The sequence below is a fragment of the Alosa alosa genome, chromosome 19 (assembly GCF_017589495.1).
Source record: "Alosa alosa isolate M-15738 ecotype Scorff River chromosome 19, AALO_Geno_1.1, whole genome shotgun sequence".
Taxonomy (NCBI): Eukaryota; Metazoa; Chordata; class Actinopteri; order Clupeiformes; family Clupeidae; genus Alosa; species Alosa alosa.
The window spans coordinates 14,210,990-14,229,899 of record NC_063207.1 but is presented as its reverse complement, the minus strand read 5'-3'; the positions used below and the strand labels follow the sequence as shown (position 1 = coordinate 14,229,899).

At 43.4% G+C, this 18,910-nt stretch overlaps 1 protein-coding gene across 2 annotated transcripts; it reads right to left on the bottom strand.

Annotated features, from left to right (window-relative positions):
• Positions 1–8,092: 8,092 nt before the first annotated feature.
• lbh (LBH regulator of WNT signaling pathway) lies at positions 8,093–17,668 on the bottom strand. Of its 2 annotated transcripts, none has more exons than XM_048228573.1 (3): positions 17,418–17,668; positions 11,648–11,750; positions 8,093–8,864 (listed from the first exon to the last, which is right to left on the bottom strand). In XM_048228573.1, the coding sequence occupies exons 1-3, from the start codon at positions 17,444–17,446 to the stop codon at positions 8,655–8,657; spliced, it is 342 nt and encodes a 113-aa protein (XP_048084530.1). In that variant the 5' UTR covers positions 17,447–17,668; the 3' UTR covers positions 8,093–8,654. The 2 variants fall into 2 exon arrangements, with proteins under 2 accessions (XP_048084530.1, XP_048084532.1); XM_048228575.1 differs by lacking the exon at positions 17,418–17,668 and adding an exon at positions 16,250–16,718.
• Positions 17,669–18,910: the final 1,242 nt, after the last annotated feature.

Here is an 18,910-nt window from a genome sequence, read left to right as displayed (position 1 = left end):
TGTCTCAGATTTATTTCGGCTTCAAGAAGAAATGGGAATTACATTTCATGTGAAAATATTAGACGTTCTCTGCAGTAAACTACAGTCCTTGTAGGAAGCGTCCATTGTTTTTCCAACCCACTTTAGATTAACTTCCAACAAAATTACGTCTCACTGCAACGGTACGCCATCTGGTGGACAAACGACTACATATCGCCAATACTGGAAATGCAGCCATGATGATGATGATGATGAATATTTGGTTTTCCTTTAATCCTACTCAATTTGTAATTATGTATCGGCTGTTCTAATTGCCGATACCGATAGTATGTGCGTGCCTGTGTGTGTGTGCGTGTGTATATGTGTGCACCTCCATCTACAGGCCAATGAGTGTAGTCACTAAATTTATAAGTAAGTATATATACTCTTTTAATCCCATGAGGGAAATTTGGTCTCTGCATTTATCCCAAACCGTGAATTAGTGAAACACACACAGCACACAGTGTACACACAGTGAGGTGGAGCACACACTAATCCCGGCGCAGTGAGCTGCCTGCATCAACAGCGGCGCTCGGGGAGCAGTGAGGGGTTAGGTGCCTTGCTCAAGGGGCACTTCAGCCCGTGCCTACTGGTGGGTTTGAACCAGCAACCCTCGGTTACAGGTCCGAGAAGTGCTAACCAGTAGGCCACGGCTGCCCCCAAATGTACACATAACTTTTTTTAGACCCCCCCCCGGATGAAATTCTACAAAACTTGGCATACCCCCAGAGAATGCCAGGTTAATCATACACATAACATTTGGTGCAGTTCTGAACATCTTAACTGAAGATAGGGGCAATAAAGCAGAATGATATTGCATTTTCATTTTTTACCGGGGGGGGGGGGGTGCAAATCACAAATGAGTGATTATGGGCCAGGTTGATGTGGGCCCTTGAGACCAACATACCTTAAAAAATTCTTCATTCTCAGTGCCACGATTCAGGTAGTTATTTAGGAAAAACTGCATTTTTTGGGTTTCGGGGGGCCCAGCGCGGGGGGGGGGGCTAAGTCTAGTGGGGCTACACCCACCAAATTTCATGTGCCCCGGTGTTTCGGTGTCCCGGGTATCGTTGACCAAAAATTCAGGAAGTAGATGATGGAAAAAAAAAAAAACTTTGACAGTCCCTATATGTCCGCTTTGCTAGCGGCGGTCATAATAAATGAGCAGGTTTTGTCTAAGAGACTATAATTTCAAGGGATTTTAGGGATTAATTCTACTCATACAATATTTCAAAGTGGCAGGACATCAGATAAATAGTATAATAGTATACCACAGATAAAAAGCGGTATTAGAGGTGTTTTGAAAGGATGTTCTCTGAGAAAACATGAGCCTTCAAGAAATGTTTGCATGATTAAGTTCAACTACTATGTGAAGTCCCAGAAGTCTCTCTGTTGGCAAACATTTGTGAATTGAGGTAGAGGTCGAGCAGTGAAGTATCACGTTCCCTTTTGATAAAAATAAAAAAATACAAAAAAAAATGTTCTGGACCATCTGTAAGAGCTGTGACTGTGCATTGAATCAGGGTTGGTCTGATTTTTGTTGTGTAAAGCAAAGCGGTACAACTATGGCATGGACACAACTTGGCCAGAAAATGATAGCTATTCATTAATCATGACACCCAGGGTTCTCATAACTTTTGAAAAGTCCATTTTCTGGGCTTTTTGCCTTTATTCAAATAGGACTGTTGAGACTGACAGGAAGTGAGTGGGAGATAAAGGATGGAGGAAGCTAAAAGTTCCTCCATCCTTCTGATAGATGAACTAACATCTGCACAGAGATTGTGGGATCATCTGGCAGGAATGAAAGCTGTGAAAACAAAGTTGAAAACCGCACTCTTAAGCATTAGCTCTTGCAAAAGTTTTTATTGGACCATGTCTTCAAATGTACGCGTTTCGTCCCTAGGCCACCATCAGCGTGTTGGGAATGAAAACTACCAATAGTGGTGATGTGAGGAGCCATGTATAGTAGGCAGATAATGTGACCCAAAGAGGCTGTGTATGTTGTAAAGAGAAGGGGCCCCTGAACCAATCCTTGGGGCACCCCTGTGGAGAGGCGATGGGATATGGACTTTTGTCCTTGCCATGACATAGTGTCCAGTCAGCTATTTCAAACCAAAACCAAAAGTGCTTTGCCCCAAGATGCTGAGAGTAGCGCTACCATGTTAAACTCTTCTGAAAGGTCGAGTAAGATAAGAACCACAGCTCTTAGATGCAAGGCCTGAGGTGCAGCTTTAACTGCCCTTTCAAAGCCATTTTAGTGGAGTCACAGCTCTTAAAGCCTGATTGATTTAGATCAAGGAGGTTAGTCTGAGAGAGATATTCTGAGACCATCACGTACATACTGTATATGATTGTATTGTATATATGCACATGGACAGCACTCTTGACATTTCGCAAGATAGCTGTGGTCTTCATCACAATAGTGACTTTATGTAATAGGTATAAGACAGGGAAAGGAACAGGGGGAACGTGGAAAAGCAAACTCCACGCCCCAGGGACATAGTTATGGGTCTGCTCGTCTAATCTACTTATGCTATATCTGTGAGCTTACATCACCAAAATAAACAAGACTTCAGTGAATGTTTTTAGAAAGCATGTTTTTTTTTCTTCTTCTGCAGGCTTTGGACATTGGGTCTTGGGCTTGTTTCAAAGGGGGCTATTGATAGCACTTTAACGAGCCTTCATTGGAAAGAATCCCAGCTGGTTTGTTTTTTCAAAACATTCTCACAGGCCTCCACATTTTGGGAAGGACAGAGAGACGAGCAGAGAGAATGGAGAGGGTGGAGGACAGAAGTGGAAAGATGCAGGGAGAGCAAAGGGTAGGAGAGGAGAGAGATGGGTACAGATGTGAAGATTGAAAAGAAGAATGAAGACGATGAAGAGAGTGTGTGGGGGGGGGGGAGGGAGACTGAATGAGTAGAGTGGGTGGTTGTTGTGTCTATGGATGAACAGGATGGGTCAAACTCGAAGTATCCAGCTGTCCTTATTGTCTCTAATAGTAATTTAATGTGGATTTTATATGGATTTCAAAGTACTTAATTTAACAATAATCCCTGTCTTGAACACAGACTCAGACACAGCACGTGGACTGTGGAACTGTTGTCCCAAATCTCAAACCAAATATCATGACATCTCTCTCTCTCTCTCTCTCTCAGTTCTTTTCTCTCTCTGTCTACCTCTCCGTTTCTGTCTGCTGCTCTATTTCTCTTTCTAAGGTTAAACAGTTTTTCCACCCAGGATTACAGGGGGATAGAATCAGACTATTTATAACACTGACGACTCATGCTGAAGCAGGACAGTGTGGATTAACACATTCAAACAGACACACATATGTGTGTGTATGTGTGTGCACATGCACACACACACACACACACACTGGCCGAAGCCTCAAAGCCAGGGAACAAGAAGAGCATGTCCCATTCCAACTGCCCTCATCAGATTGCAGTCCAGCTGAGATGAGGCCATGTAGGGACAAAAGATGACTTCATTGTCACACTCACACACACACACACACACACACATACACACACACACACACATACAAAGGCCTTTCACAGTCCCACCTAAAGCCTGACACCCATTAGCCTGACTCATTTCCTGATTCACTTGAACCTCTGAGGTTACCGAGGTTACTCCAATCAGATCCATGAAAATGCACAAATAGTATCTAGACTATGTAATCTGCTGTTAATAGCAGAGGCTTTGGTGCTCCTGATAAATCATTTCTAGAAAAGGTACGCTTGACCAACCTATTTTGGTGTTTTGTGGTGATGGATGTTTCGGCTGTGATGAGATTGCCCATTTTGAGGCAGCAATTTTCCATCTGATCCTTGTTATGCCAGAGTAAACAGATGCAGTATCTCTTAATCTGGATTACACACACACACACACACACACACACACACACACACACACACACACACACACACACACACACACACACACACACACACACACACACACACACCTGTTAATGCATCAGCCTGATTTCACCTCTTTTGCATGCACTGGACACATAATCAGACATGCTGTCTGTGTTCCCCTATTGTCTTTGCGTCTCCTTGCCAACCTGTCCATATATTTCCCACTGCACTCATCCGTGTGATTCTGCCCTTATCTCTCCATCTCTGTCAGAATTTGGCTCAAACTGTGTGGTCTCCAGCTCACTTCCTCTAAACACACACACACACACACACACACCGTGTCTTTCAGTACTGGCAGTACTTTGCGCTCTGTGTGTTTGGGTCGGGCTGGTATAAATATGATTCTTGGTCTTAAGGGATCTGAAAACTTCTCAGACTCTTGGATCCCCAGGGAAGGAATCTTTCCCTTACGCACATGGCAGACAGAATAACACAAATACACACACACACACCGCACACACACACACACACACACACACACACACAAACACACACACAGCAGCCTGGGACAAACCACAAAACTTTCTCCTTGTCACTCACATAACTGGCCTCTCGATTACTGGACACGCATGTACATTAGACACTCACATTACATGTCTGGCTATTATTTTAGACCAATAGCAAACACACACACACACACACACACCCCACACACACAAACAAACACACACACACACACACACACACACACACACACACACACACACACACACACACACATACCCCATACACACAAACACACACATACCCCATACACACAAATACATAGACACACACAGCCTCAAAGTCACATAGGGTTACATAATACATAGTGTCTGCACTGAACACATGGCTTCTACGACCTTATGGGAAACATCCCACCAGAGAGAGCGGTGAAGAGAGAGACAGAACAGCTCTGCTGCCTGGCCAGTTCATAAGCAACAACTAACAACTGCCACTGGATAAGAGATACACTCTTAAAACGAATGTGTTGAAAACAACACAACTTGTGTTGTTTTAACACATCTCTGTGCCCAGATAGGGATAACACAAGTTTGTGTTGTTTCCTTTTTTATTTGGTTTGTCCCTGGATAAGAGATAGTTAACAAAGATTATAAATAAATACCGATTTAACCTCATAGTAAGGGCAGTAATAGCTAGGATAGTTCATAGCTAAGATAATCCACCTGACCTTGCCTGTTCACTCCGGCGAGGTTGCAGAGATACGAACCTGTTAAATGCCTTTGAGTGAGGACAGAGAAGACCTGTTACTTTACTATTATGGAGAGAGAACATGAAAAAGTCTAACCAGTTTGTATTTATTTTACTGTGAGATGGGATTCATGTGAGAAAGAGGCTAGAGAGGGGAAGAGAGAGTGTGTGAGAGAGAGAGAGAGAGAGAGAGATGGGGAGAGAGAGAGAGAGATGGGGGGAGAGAGAGATAGATGGGGGGAGAGGGATAGTGGGGGAGGGGAGGTTCTGAAGATGTTTATGGCACAACTAATGTGAAGCGACATACAGTAGATAGAAAATATAAGTAAGTCAGTCAGGAGTGGGTGAGACGTGGAGTGACTACAGACTGTGTGTGTGTGTGTGTGTGTGTGTGTGTGTGTGTGTGGGTGTGAGTGCTTGACCGTGCTGACAGACATAGCTTAGTACCAGATTGTTTCCATTGGAAAGAATTTTAAGAATGAGACAGAAGTGCTATCAGCGACAGTGCTTAGGACTAAATACACACACTCAGACACACACACACACACCCAGACACACAGACACAACCATGGCAACAGTTCAAGAGCATTAAATGAGACACTATCCCTCAAAAGTTCATGCCCCTGAATATGAACCCGTTTTTTTTTTGCATGCGTCAGTGAGTCTGAGAGAAACCACTTAAGTTCTGTATGCGGCAAGTCTTTCTAATATGTTTGTGTATGCATAATAATAATTCTTTAAAGCTACATACAGTATTAATATAAAAGAGTGTAATGCTGACTTTGGGTGGCTTGATGTTGTTGGGGGTGTGGTTGTGAATGTGTTTGTGAGGAATCCATTCTCTGAAACTGTGGACATGTCGGTCACCCGCAGGGTTCCTAGAACACATTTGTGGCTTCGGTTTACATTGAGTCATCTGCACATGGCACTCCGGACAGGACAGGGTTTACATGGTCTGATCGCCTGCGTCCAGTGCCCACCTGTGCTCCTGGAATGCCATGGCCATTGTTCTGTCCCCAGGAAGTGCCTTTCAGGAATGTCCAGAGGAACCAGAGGAACTGTGATGCATCCACCACAGAGCTCCCTCACCTCCCATCATCATTCTGCATCTGTTCTCCAAGTCCCACCATGTCAAACATCAAGGTCAACTATGTTAGGACACCTCTGTGGTCATAAATTAGTCAGGGCCCACAATGCTAAATAACTTCAGGTCTATGCCTTTAAGCAAACACAATCATTATGGTTGGAAGGGGTAGCCATCACAAGAATGTTTAACAAATGCTGCTTACTCTTACCATGGAGTATGTGAGACACATTCCTGAACTGTTTTTTGATAGATACAGAGGAGGGCTAGTATGAGGGTAGTTGTGTGTGTATGTATTACTTACAAAGTGAATGAATAGAAAGACAGGTCTGGAGAGGAACCTGTACCGTTAAGAAAGGCGGAAGAAAGGTTGTGGAAAAACTTGATGGGCTTTCCCCCTTTGTTACTTCAGAAGAGACTTCCCGTCAGGCAAGCCCTGAAGCCAGTTCAGGAAAACAAATCACACGCCGCTGGCAAAAAATGTCAAGCTCAAGATCACATCACAACACGGGGGACTAGATGGTTAAGGAAATGTGCAAATGTGTTTGGAATGACAGGAAGGCAGTGTGTGGTTTTTCAGGTTGCTATATACAGAACATGCACTCGAACACACACGCACATACAAGTGCAGCAGCTGTACATGGGCAGGAAGTAGCAATATGCAGCAGCACTCGTGTCTCTCGCTCTGTTCTCAGGTGGGGGATGGGAGGGGGGCGCTTGTTTGGTGGTGGCATGTGCACACAAGTGTTTCTGCAAGACAAGAAACATACATCAAAAGCCTTTCCCCCATTAGACAGCTTCTGTTACTGAGCCTACTGAACACACTGTGTCCGTAACTTGCAACACACATCCATAAAGACAGATGCACAAAAAGGAACTACACAATAAGTTAATGTTATGCTAATGTCACAGAGGTGACATAACACCACCCCCCCAACACTAAATCATAACTTTCAAATAGAGTAGACATTCTACACGCACACACACACAGAGGGAGAGAGACAGAATTGGAAAGCACTTTTAAATGTTTATTTACAGTCCCTGCTAACCGCAGGGGAACGTGGTCTACATACAAAATAAAATTAAAAAAAAAAACATGGTGGCTATTCTCCCTGAGCTTACAAAAGTAAGAAGTGATCTACCTACAGTATGTGTGTCAGTGTGTATGAGAGAATGCTTGTATAAGTTCGCTATATTGGGATAAAGGATTCTGTACAAAGCCCTATGGTCGTTGGAAAAAAAGGGGAGATACAGGAGAACACAAAAGAACTTTACAAAAACAAATCCCACAGGTGAGTTCCCATGGCGACATGCGCCACATGCCCGTAGAAGCTAGGGCTACAGCTCCCCACCATAGACATAAAAAAAAATAAAAATTAACAACTGTGTGCAGTGCTCGACTTTGCAAAAAGTAATATAAGGACCATTCAGCTTTTTCCAACCCACCCCACACCTATTCAAAAGAATGGATGAGTATTTCATCTAAAAGCCAAAACCATGAATGGAAAAAAAATAACATGGTCATGGGAACAAGAGAAGTGCTTCATGGTGTAGGGAGAGATCGAAAACCAAAGTCATGGCAAACACAGGACAAATGATGGAGCGGGTTCTGTGCTCCTTTCCACCAACGTATATACACCCTCCCCCCCTCCCCTCCCCCTCTGACAGTGCCCATGGCCATCTAACAGTTACAGTGTCTTACCCTCAGGATCAGTGCAGAGAAAATCTTGATTATTACTTCAACCGAAAACCTCTTTGCCCCACTCTCTCCCCATCTAGTCATCTCCATGTATGTCTGCAGATCTGAAGTCACTTAACACTTAACTCACTAGCACTAAACATCCTTATTTCTCCTCATAGCTTTGTTACTGCTTCATTTGTGTCCCTCTTATGTACAACTGTAAGATTCAGATGGCATTTCAACAAAATAGTGACCGGTATGTACACACACTGTGGAAAAAAAAATACTAACTCTGGAATCCTTAAGTGGCAGACTCTGCTCAGTGTAATCTTTAACTTATCACAGTTACTGATGTTCTTCATTGGATCCAATGATTAATGAGGTCTTTCCACTAACTGGCTGGAGGACAGGGACTAGAGATCAACAAAAGTCTTTTGTTCCTTTTTTGACACACACCTCCGATGACAAACACACTAGAAGGGGAAATTACAGTTATCAGTTTGTGTGATGCTGGTGTGCATATAAGTTGGTGAAGGCAAGGGAGTTTTGCAGAAGTGATCCAGAGTCCAGAGGAATCACAGGAGGTCTTTGTTACACACAAGTGTGTTTGCATTTGCACTCTTCTGATGTGAATACGTGTACATGGGTGGCGTTGTCCACAGGTCATTACGTATGTAAGCAAGTGTGCAACGTGTATTTGTATGTATATGTATATGAATATGTACGCTTGTGTGTTTACGTGTGTGTATGTGTCTCTCTAGTGCTGAGAGTTCTGCTCTGTCTGTCCATTCTGGATGGTTCCGGCGGCGAGCTCGGTGTCGTCCTGCTCCTGCGGGATGAGGAACTCCTCTGGAGGCCAGCGCAGCTCACCGCTCTCCACATCCCCCTCTGTCGCCTCCACCACGATGGAGGGCAGCCGGTCCTTCAGCTTACAGCAGCGCTCAAAGTCTGAGGGGTCCGGGAAGATCTGAGAGAGAGAGAGAGAGAGAGAGAGAGAGAGAGAGAGAGAGAGAGAGAGAGAGAGAGAGAGAGAGAGAGAGAGAGAGAGAGAGAGAGAGAGAGAGAGAGAGAGAGAGAGAGAGAAAGAAAGAGAAAGAAACAAATAAAGAAACAAAGATGCTCAGTATTAGTTGAGATGGAATACATTCAATACAGGTTCAAGAATTGAACTACAACAATTGGTCCTTCAAGTTTCGACTGAAGTATGAGCGCGTACATATTCAACGTGTTTGAAAGAGCATATTTGTATGTGAAGGACAAAAGATAACCAGAGTGTTTCAAGGCTCTGGACATTTCAGGACGTGTGCATAAGCAGGATGAAGTGGAAGGGTATTTTTAGACGCATACTTCGGTGGAAAACCATGTCACCGCTTGGGCAGCGAGCCCAGATTAATGATGCATTTTTTTACTTTAAGTCTTTCTTTACTTTTCAAAGCCCATTAACCACCAAGTAACCAAATAAAGTGCAGTGAAACATGTTTCAAAGGCCTGTTAATAGACATCATTACAATTAGTTAAAAAAGCCATCTTCTTGTAGGAAGTCAATAGAGCACAGTGATGTGAGGAGTTTTTGCTAAACTGATGTAGTCAATCTATTAATGTGCTCTCAACTATATAGTGTAGGAGGATCACAGATAAAGGAGCATTGATAAGTCTCATAGAGACGTAATGTGAATCTTGACTTTTTGGAATAAAATATTGATACGGCAATATATTGTATAGCTTCTATTTGTGATGCGCTATCAATATGTTGGTGATCTGACAAAATTATGAAGTTCTACCATTCATATTCTAAGTGGACTCCTATGTACATTTTACTTACCAGAGTGACTACATGTCTTGTGTCGCCACTTATCAAAAAAATTGAGGGTAATCCTCAACAAATTGTCAAATTGTTTGTATATTTTTAAAAAGTGCTAAGATAAAAACTCAGTTGTGAAATGTAGTGAATAAATATATAACTAAGCTTTTGCACAGCTATTGTGTTGTATCGTAGGTGAATCTTTAGCAATATATTGAGCACTGCTGTATTGTGACATTGTGGGCAATGAATTGTGACCGAATCGATTTGTGAGACTCTTCGTGAGACACCCGTACTTCAGACACAGAGAGAGCATGACCTTGAGGATCACATTAAAAGGAGTCAAGAAAAATAGTATAAAAAAAGATTTACTTTTTCCCCCCTCTCAAGAGAACATTCCTCATTTCCCTCAAAAACAGACCCTAGACAAGCCACAAGAAATGAGCAGCTTGGCAAACAAAAAAAAAAAACAACATCTCATTTTCGAAATCAGAGTCATTAATCATGACTGGTCAAAGACCCTGGAGAATGATGGGAGTCATCCGACACTCTTAATTTTTCTATCCTATCCATCATCCATCATCCATCATCCATCATCCATCATCCATCATCCATCATCCATCAACCAACACACACACACACACCTAACAGAAGTCTCATAGCCATGAGATACAGCATAAACTAAAAAACGTTTTAAGTACACACAGAGCCAGTGGTATTCATGTTAGAGGATGCTCGCTCTCTGTGCTACTCTGGTCGAGAATAAAAGAGCTATTCTACAGCATCCAGACCACATATCCTAATAATGATCACCCGCTTTACTAAAACTGAGAACCCAGAGATCATATGCTCCCTCTTCGAGCCCCAGCACTTCCTCTGCAAAGGCGTTCCAGCGTGGTCTCTGTGCTTGCTGCACCCTGACAGACTCCGCTTCCTCTGGACCTGGCACCAGTCCAGACACATAGCTGGGATTACTGGAGTGGCAAAGAAAGATTTCCATTTCCTCAAACTTAGAGCACGACTCAACACATCTGCAGAGGCAAAAGGATTTCTCAAACTCTCTCGAACCCCAAATTCATTTTGAAAAGGTTGGTGTTGGTGAAGAAAATACTATATTCAGTGATTTTCCTCTTCACAATCACCTAGCGTTTGTTAGTTACTCTTAATTTCATTTTTATCCAGCTACATTAATTTACAAAACCCAACATTCAGATCTGTGCTTTAGGTAAAGCTGTGAGGATGCACACAGCTTCTGCAGGCACAAGAACCAAAACCAACCCTGAGAAAAATACGCAAAATAAGGATGTGGCTACAGCAAGTGTGAGAGGGCAAGAGAAAGCGAAAGATGAGCGCAAGACTGATGCCAAGACACTGGATTCTAAGGCATCTTCTCACACACACACACACACACCTCATCTCGATTCATATAACTCAGGGCACTGGTGGTGTCCTCATCAAGGTCAGTGTGCTATGCTCCGACAAAATGACTCAAACAAAGGAACAATGAACCCCTGGCAAGGCCACCACTGCAGTACAGTACACAGCTGTGAGCAAGGCCAACTCAAGAATACACAAACAAAATTGTCTTTTGTCTTGTATTTGATGTATTCTCTGGGAACGAATGAACCCCACACAGGTCAGTAGACCTCCACTCCACTGCAGAGGGAGGGGGGTGAGGGGTGGAAATCATTCAGACATTATGATCTCCTCTATAAATAGCCCCTTGCTGGAAAGCCAAGAGTGCTGTGTGTGCATGTACTAAACTGGACAGGACAGCAGATTGCGCAGAATGCTGGCCTTACGTCAGTGGACCGTACAGCGCTTAGATAAGATGCCACCACCAAAGATGTACTGTTAGACCTCTTTCTACACTAGGAGTAACAGATACTACACTTCCCATAATGCACAGCAAGGTTCATGAGAGGCCATATCGGTGAGGTGTTGGTTACCTGGAAAGTCAGCCGTTCTTTGGTGGGGCTGAGCCTCATGTCCTCCATCGGGGTGCTGCTAATGATCACCTCGGTCATCTCTCCAGTGGGCACAAACAAGGGGCTAAAGGAGGAAGAGGTCAAAGGTTAGGTGTCCATCACACGTCAAACATGACAAGATACATTTTCAGAAAAAAAATTAAGGCTTTGATTTCACCCAGTCAGAAAACCCCTAAAATTCTTCCACTGAAGTGCTGTAGGACTGGCTGGATAAATCCTGGACAGACAAGGTGTCTGTGTGTGTGTGTGTGTGTGTCATTATGAAAGCCCCTCAGTGGGCGTGCAGTACCGAGCAAACTACAGATATGGGCCAAAGTTTCACAGCAATACATATAATCGAAACAAACCATAACAGTAACCACACACATCTAAGCACGCTTAGCATTCAACACAGCTGGCTTAAACCGGAAGACCAGTCAACAAAACCACTGCCTAATGCCTCTTCAATGCTTTTAGAGTGCATAGTCACATACTTGTCATACCAGTTGACTTGTTTTAATCACCAGGACTGAACTCCTCCGGCTGTAGTCAGGACGAAAGTGCTTTCGAAATAATAGCGTTCTGTTTGTGTCTCTTCTAAACCACATTCCAGTAAGCATTATTTTAGGACTCCAACACAAGGAACACATAAACAGACAACAACAACTCTATCATAACGGTGCAGTCGTGCCTTAGCATGGGGACTGAACACTCCATGTTTTTGGAAATTTGGAGGTGGAGGTCAGTGAGGTCAAATACATGACAATTTGCTGACCATCAGGGGAGAAACTCAAAGCAAATCCTCAAGATGTAGCACAATGATATTTGCCTTCATTAAACAGTCCCATGAAGACTGTATATTTAAAAATATATGTAACACAAGAACAACTATCTGATCAACCATAATTTACAGGACAGTCTGCTCATCTAATGGTTTCCAAGAAACGTCCGTCTGCTAAAACACTTTGGATACCAGTGCACGTTGGCGCAATTAGGCTACTGTACGCGCGCTATAGCTTGCTCGTTGTCTGTCCAGCTGCACAGGAGGTTTAGACACAATTTAGATACAGTTCAGAACGATGTATATGAAATATATTTTGGGGGAAACGTGTTGCTTCTGGTAATTTGACGTTAGCAGTTGTGTTGTCATGCTGAAAGTACAATATTTTTCAGAGACAGTATAGTTTTCTTTCCTGTACGGCGTACCCTCTCCAAATATTTTAGTGGTACTCCGTACCGGCCAGTACCGGCTTACTTTCACCCCTGCTTATAACACCTGCTTCCTCCAACAATGTCTAGAAAGATTAAAATTCAAATCCTTGAAGACGTCATCTTTGAGGAGTGAATTGGAGTTGGAGGAGTACTAATGGAGGTGGTAATAAGGAGGAGAAAGTGGGCCTGTTAAGTGAACTGGGTTCACTGATCCATACAGGATTACTGTAGCAGACCGATACTACTACACCCACCAGTGTTTCCCAGAGAATTTAATTTAATTTGTGGTGGTTGGTTTGCAGAATTAACTTGAATGCAACAGCTTTTAACAAATTAGCACAGCTTGGTTATGATGCTAACCAGATTTAAGCACAATTTAGTACAACCTGGAAAATCATTGTGTGGTGGGCAATGTTGATATTGTGGTGGGCCGCCACAAATAAGTCAATGTATGGGAAACACTGCCCACTGTCCCGACATGGGCCCTGAACAAGCACTACCACAGAATTGTGGCGTGTGTGTGTGTATGTCAAGTCACTCATTCTAATACAGTACCCTGGAGAGAGCACAAAAAGCCCCGTCTCTGACAAATCAACACAGGATTCTGCACACCATTTACAGAGCACAGCTGTCCATGGCGAATGAACAATGTGGTGAAAAATCCCATAAAAAGAGAAAGGGAGTAATCTTTACTTGTAGCAGCATAAATACTTGTGTCCTGTGCGAGTTACGGACAAAGGAAAGAGCGGGCTGAACGGAGCGGAGAGGATAAACACTTCAGTACTGCCCCTTATGATTTAGCTCTGGGCTCGTATAAACATCCTGCTGCGAGAGGAACTGCAGACCCTATGCTATACCAGCCCACCCCCACCCATACCCCCACTCACCAGCCAACCAGGAACCTAGGAAACTATATACCCCCCACCTACACACCACACCTACAACAATCAAGCAATCAGGATGCTGAACACTCTACCCACTCTCCCATCACTGACAGCCCCCACCAGCCAGGAACCTAGGAAACTAGGATCCTGTCTACCCTAACCCCCCTCCCCCTTTTTATATATATGTCCTATATTTCTATTTTGATACATACATGTTCTATATTTCAGTCTTGCACTTTAATTTAATGTTTATTGTCTATGGCTATGTCTATAGTATGTCTATGTCTGTATTTAAAGCATGTCTATGTCTGCATGGGAAAGTAAGAAACGAAATTTCAATTCTTTGTATGACCAGTGCATGTAAAGAAATTGACAATAAAAGCCGACTCGACTATAGCATGCACACACACACACACACACACACACACACACACACACACACGAGGGGAAGACTTTGAGCAAGTGCGCACACACACACACACACGAGAGGAAGACTTTGAGCAAGTGCACACACACACACACACACACACACACACACACACGAGGGGAAGACTGAGCAAGCAAGTGTGCACACACACACACAGGAGAGGAAGACTGACACTGTGTGTGTGTGTGTGTGTGTGCGCACGCACACACACACACACACACACATTTCACCAACTCAACCCAACAAGGCAGACCGAAGTTACACAACAACCTGCCTTCCTCTTGCCCATTTGGGGGCTGCCAATGTTCCTTTTCCAACAAGAATCATGGACACTAAATTAAACAAAAACCTAAATTCAGGATTCCCAATAGCACATGTTTAACATAAAAGAACACAGACAAGCACACGCACACATACACCTAGTGGCACTGATGCACCCTAAAATCAAAGTGTCAGAGGTCCCTGTGAGCAAGCATCTCAGACAGTGAAAGATTAGATTCACAGCAGTCTAATCCTGTCTAAGCTCATGACAGAACCTCCGCAACTCATTCACATGCACTTCATTGTCTCTCCGAGCCAATAATCTTCTTTTTGGTCATTAAAATGCCAAGAGTTCAGGTACACACACACACACACACACACACACACACACACACACACACAAGATGGCACCTTCTTTTATAGAAAGACATGTGGCACACCACTGACATATTTTCACCCTCACAGTAAATCACAAATATCACATGCCACTCAGGCAGCCTGAGAGTCTGGGGCCCCACATCCAATTAATCCCATGAACATCATACTAAACCTTTTCCAGAGCTGGGACATCTGGCATCAAACTGCCCTGGAAATAGGACATTAGCAAACATATGAAATTAGTGGCCACATTTGACTTTGGCTGACACACACACACACACACACACACCACACAACAGAAATGACAAAGTCTTGACCCATTTCACACACTGGCACTGTTCCTTTCTGGTTGCATGGACAACCCTGATTAAAAAGCAGATTTAGTGCAGGATAGACATTTGTCACACAGACAACTTGAACAAGCACACATTCCCTCTGCATCCCTGTGTGTGTGTGTGCAACTACCAGCTCACATGCAGCCAAAAATCCCTGACCTCCCATTCTGTACAAGCACATATTGGCCATTCAGATCAGACCTCTTGCTCCCTCTTTCTGTTTGTGTGTGTGTGTGTGTGTGTGTGTGTCTTGGAGATGCTGTTTCTACTTTGCAAGGCTGTGCATTTGCAGCTCAGTGTTAAGTTAAGGTCATCCCTCTTCTACTTCTCAGCTGCAGCTTTCCACTGTGACCGCACAAAGCATTTTCACTTTCATGCAAGTAAAGTATTGCATGTAAACTCTCCAATCATATGTGGAAAGTGGAAACTATTCAGTCATTCCAGCACCTGCAAGCACCCACCAACTCAAGGTCCAAAGGCAAAACATGAAGTTTCACCAGTCAGAGTAGTTGAAAAGTCAACTTCATTAAAGTACAACTTCAAAAGAATCTCTTTTTCCACTGTCTAGTTAAACAGGTGTCAAAAAGTGGGTGGCATTTTAAACCTGGAAAACTTTGAGTTACTGGGTAACTTGTCAGTTCCAGGAGCAATTATGTCCTAAATCAAGCCAAAATTTACAGAGGAGTTTATGACTCTGTACTGTCTTTAGTTCAGGTACTGCTGCAGACAAGCTCTAAAAGTTTGCAGACAGCAAACCTCAACCTGCAGCAGGGAGATGCAAAAAGGGCAGCTCTACCCAACAACGATGCGGTGAGAATAAAGAGGTCAGGTCTTCACTTCCTGGTGAAAAAGAAAGACACACAAATACCGAGAGTGAGAAAGAAAGAAAGAAAGAAAGAAACACTGAGGGAGAGGGAGAGCCTGAGGAAAATACCTATGGTGCGTTTCACCAACCAGAACGTTTCTCTGACAATACACCATAGCAACATCGCCGATATGAACAAACAAACCACGCCAACAAAGGAAAGTTGTGGGGTGTCAAAGTAACAAAATGGGGAAATCTCTTGAGGCCGTGCTTTCCACTTACGTGAGTGGGCGCGAGTGTTTTGGAAGCTTTGAACTCGTGGAGGGGGTGATTCCCACGCGATTCCTCAGAACGCCTCTGCTCACCGAGCATGAAACCACAGCAAACGCGTGGCGCGCGCACAATTAAGTTATCATGCATTGGTGCTCCCCACTGCTGGTGTACTGATGTAGCCTGCCGCGAGTAACAAAAAAATCGCCTTGAGCCCAACTTGTATGACGATAACGCTCACGGTCCCCATACCTGAAGGTCCACGTCATATGTCACACATTTTTTATGGCAAGCCTCTGACCTCTCCAAAGAGATTGCATGCCACTTTCAGTCAAGAATACCCAATTTGGTGAGACCCTGGTGCAGTGTTTTAAGAATCATTTTCTGGGCTGTGGCAAGCGCTATTTTTCCATGGAGCGATAGCGATGAAGAGGATTTTGTTTAATTCAGCAACATTGACCATTATTTCACAAACGTGTTACTTTGTACGGGTAAAACTGTAAGACAACTTTAAGCAAGATTTAGATGTTTTGAATTGGTACCCAGAGCCCGACCCTTCGACTAATAATTATTTCCACCACCACTCGACACTGACTGATGTGTTTATTTGACAGAAGAAGGTGGGGCAGCATTCAAGCTCAACTCGTGCTTTCACTTATCTCAACCAGTTTCCCTCCACGCTAATGCGTTTAAAGATAGCCCGACATTTCCTTGCAGAATGACAAAGAACGCCCATTTGTAAAAGGTCAGTGCCGATTTGTTTCTCTCGAAGCCGAAAACTATTGACATTTTATCCGACCTCCAGCCGTCTGCGGTCCGTTGGCCTACATGCTGTTAATATGAGTCTCATATCTGGCCTCTGCGCAAGAAGCCCATACGTTTTGCTCAGATATTCATAGACTAATAATAAACAGGTAAACACATCAGCAAACCCATAACACAGAGAACCAATTAGTTCTCACACAGAGCAAATGGCATAACCGTAAACACAGCAGGTGTGCAAGAAGAATTTAGCATACGCAACTCTTCAAAATTACAAAAACATCATTTTAAAAAAGTCGGTCTAAGCCCATTTTAATTACAGCAAAACAAGATGTGACAAACTCTAAAGTTGGCCGGTCATAGACGAGGGTGTCAAACCTCACCAAACCAAACCCGTACACAAATGGATGAAACTTACCAGTACAAATGAGGTGGGTACACAGACATGAATTTTTTTAGGTGTCTGGCGCAGGGTTGATCCAGGAAAGCTCGTGTCTTTTGCGCACTTGCAGTACCTTTACAAGAATCACTTAAACAATGGCGATCAACGGGGAGGATTGGTCATGCGAGAAAGAAAAAAAACTTCTTCAAGCGCAGCTCAATGCGGAATTGAAAGCAGCTCGCTTCTCACCATCAACCACTGAGCTATAGCACTGCCAGCTCTGCCTTTGGACTTTATGTAAGAGGCGTGGATTTACGCTACTTGCGACACACCCCCAGCGCACGAGTCTCCAAATTCTTGAATGGCAGCAGCTGAGCAACGCACTCACTGAGCCATCGCTGCCAGCCAATCGTACAGCAAACATTGTCCCAGCCCGTGACGGCAATGGGAGCGAGAGGACTTCATTGGGAGGATGGGAGATGCTGCATTGCACGCACAGAGTTGTCTTCATGCTATCTAAAAATCACACCACACCGAAATTGAATATGCCATGTGCAGCTAATACACCACACACACAGCATTCTATGTAAGCATTATGAAGTAGAGGATACTTCTGGTCTGCTTTCTGTTGTCCACTCACTCAATTTATTTTTGTCTACCTGGGAAGAAAATAGGTTACACTGAATCAGTTAAAACTGTATTTGGAATGGATGATGCTTTCCCGTAGCGTCACCAGAATTATAATTATTTACCATAATTCTACAGAGAGAACTAGCATTTTGAGAGGTTGACCAATGACACTGACAGCCACTATACACCACTCTTTGACTGAGCAATGACGATTGACACTTTATAGCAACCGGAATATTTCGGGTGAAAAATCTGTTTCTGTTTTCTCACTTCAGACCTGGAAAGAGGTAGATTTTATAACGGTACAACATGTGTTCCCAATGGCGTAGTCCGTGACCTTGGCATTGTTAGCGATATGCACTCATTGACTAAAAGCTCAACAACAGCTGTGCAAAAAGAAGCTGTTGAACCAACACCCCATCATTACTCAAAATGATCTTTCCTGTTAGAACGGCACACACGATTTAAAATGCACCAATAGCTGAGATTAAATAAGCCTTTATTCCATTACACTTCTCTTGCGTGACTGCCAGCAATGAAGCAGAATGTCCCTCTTCTGGTGACAACGAGTTACTACAAAATATAATGTAGGCTTTGAGCGAAGACGCCATCTAGTGAGTCTGGGTAAGAAGTGACAGGTGTTTCTGTCTCATTTTTGGTGTAGCTACCTTCGTTTCTATCTTTATGGCTATAATAGTTATGTTATTTCGTATGTAGGATTTTTTGTGTTCAGTGACAAGAATGGTATTGCTAGTAATTTACTGATTTGGATATTTGGATATCTTATTTTTCACAAATGGCAAATTACATAAAAATAAACAGCATAAAAGTAATATATTACTGTAATGTGACCAGTAGGCTTACTGCATTCAGACTTGATATCCCACAGTGAGGTAGGT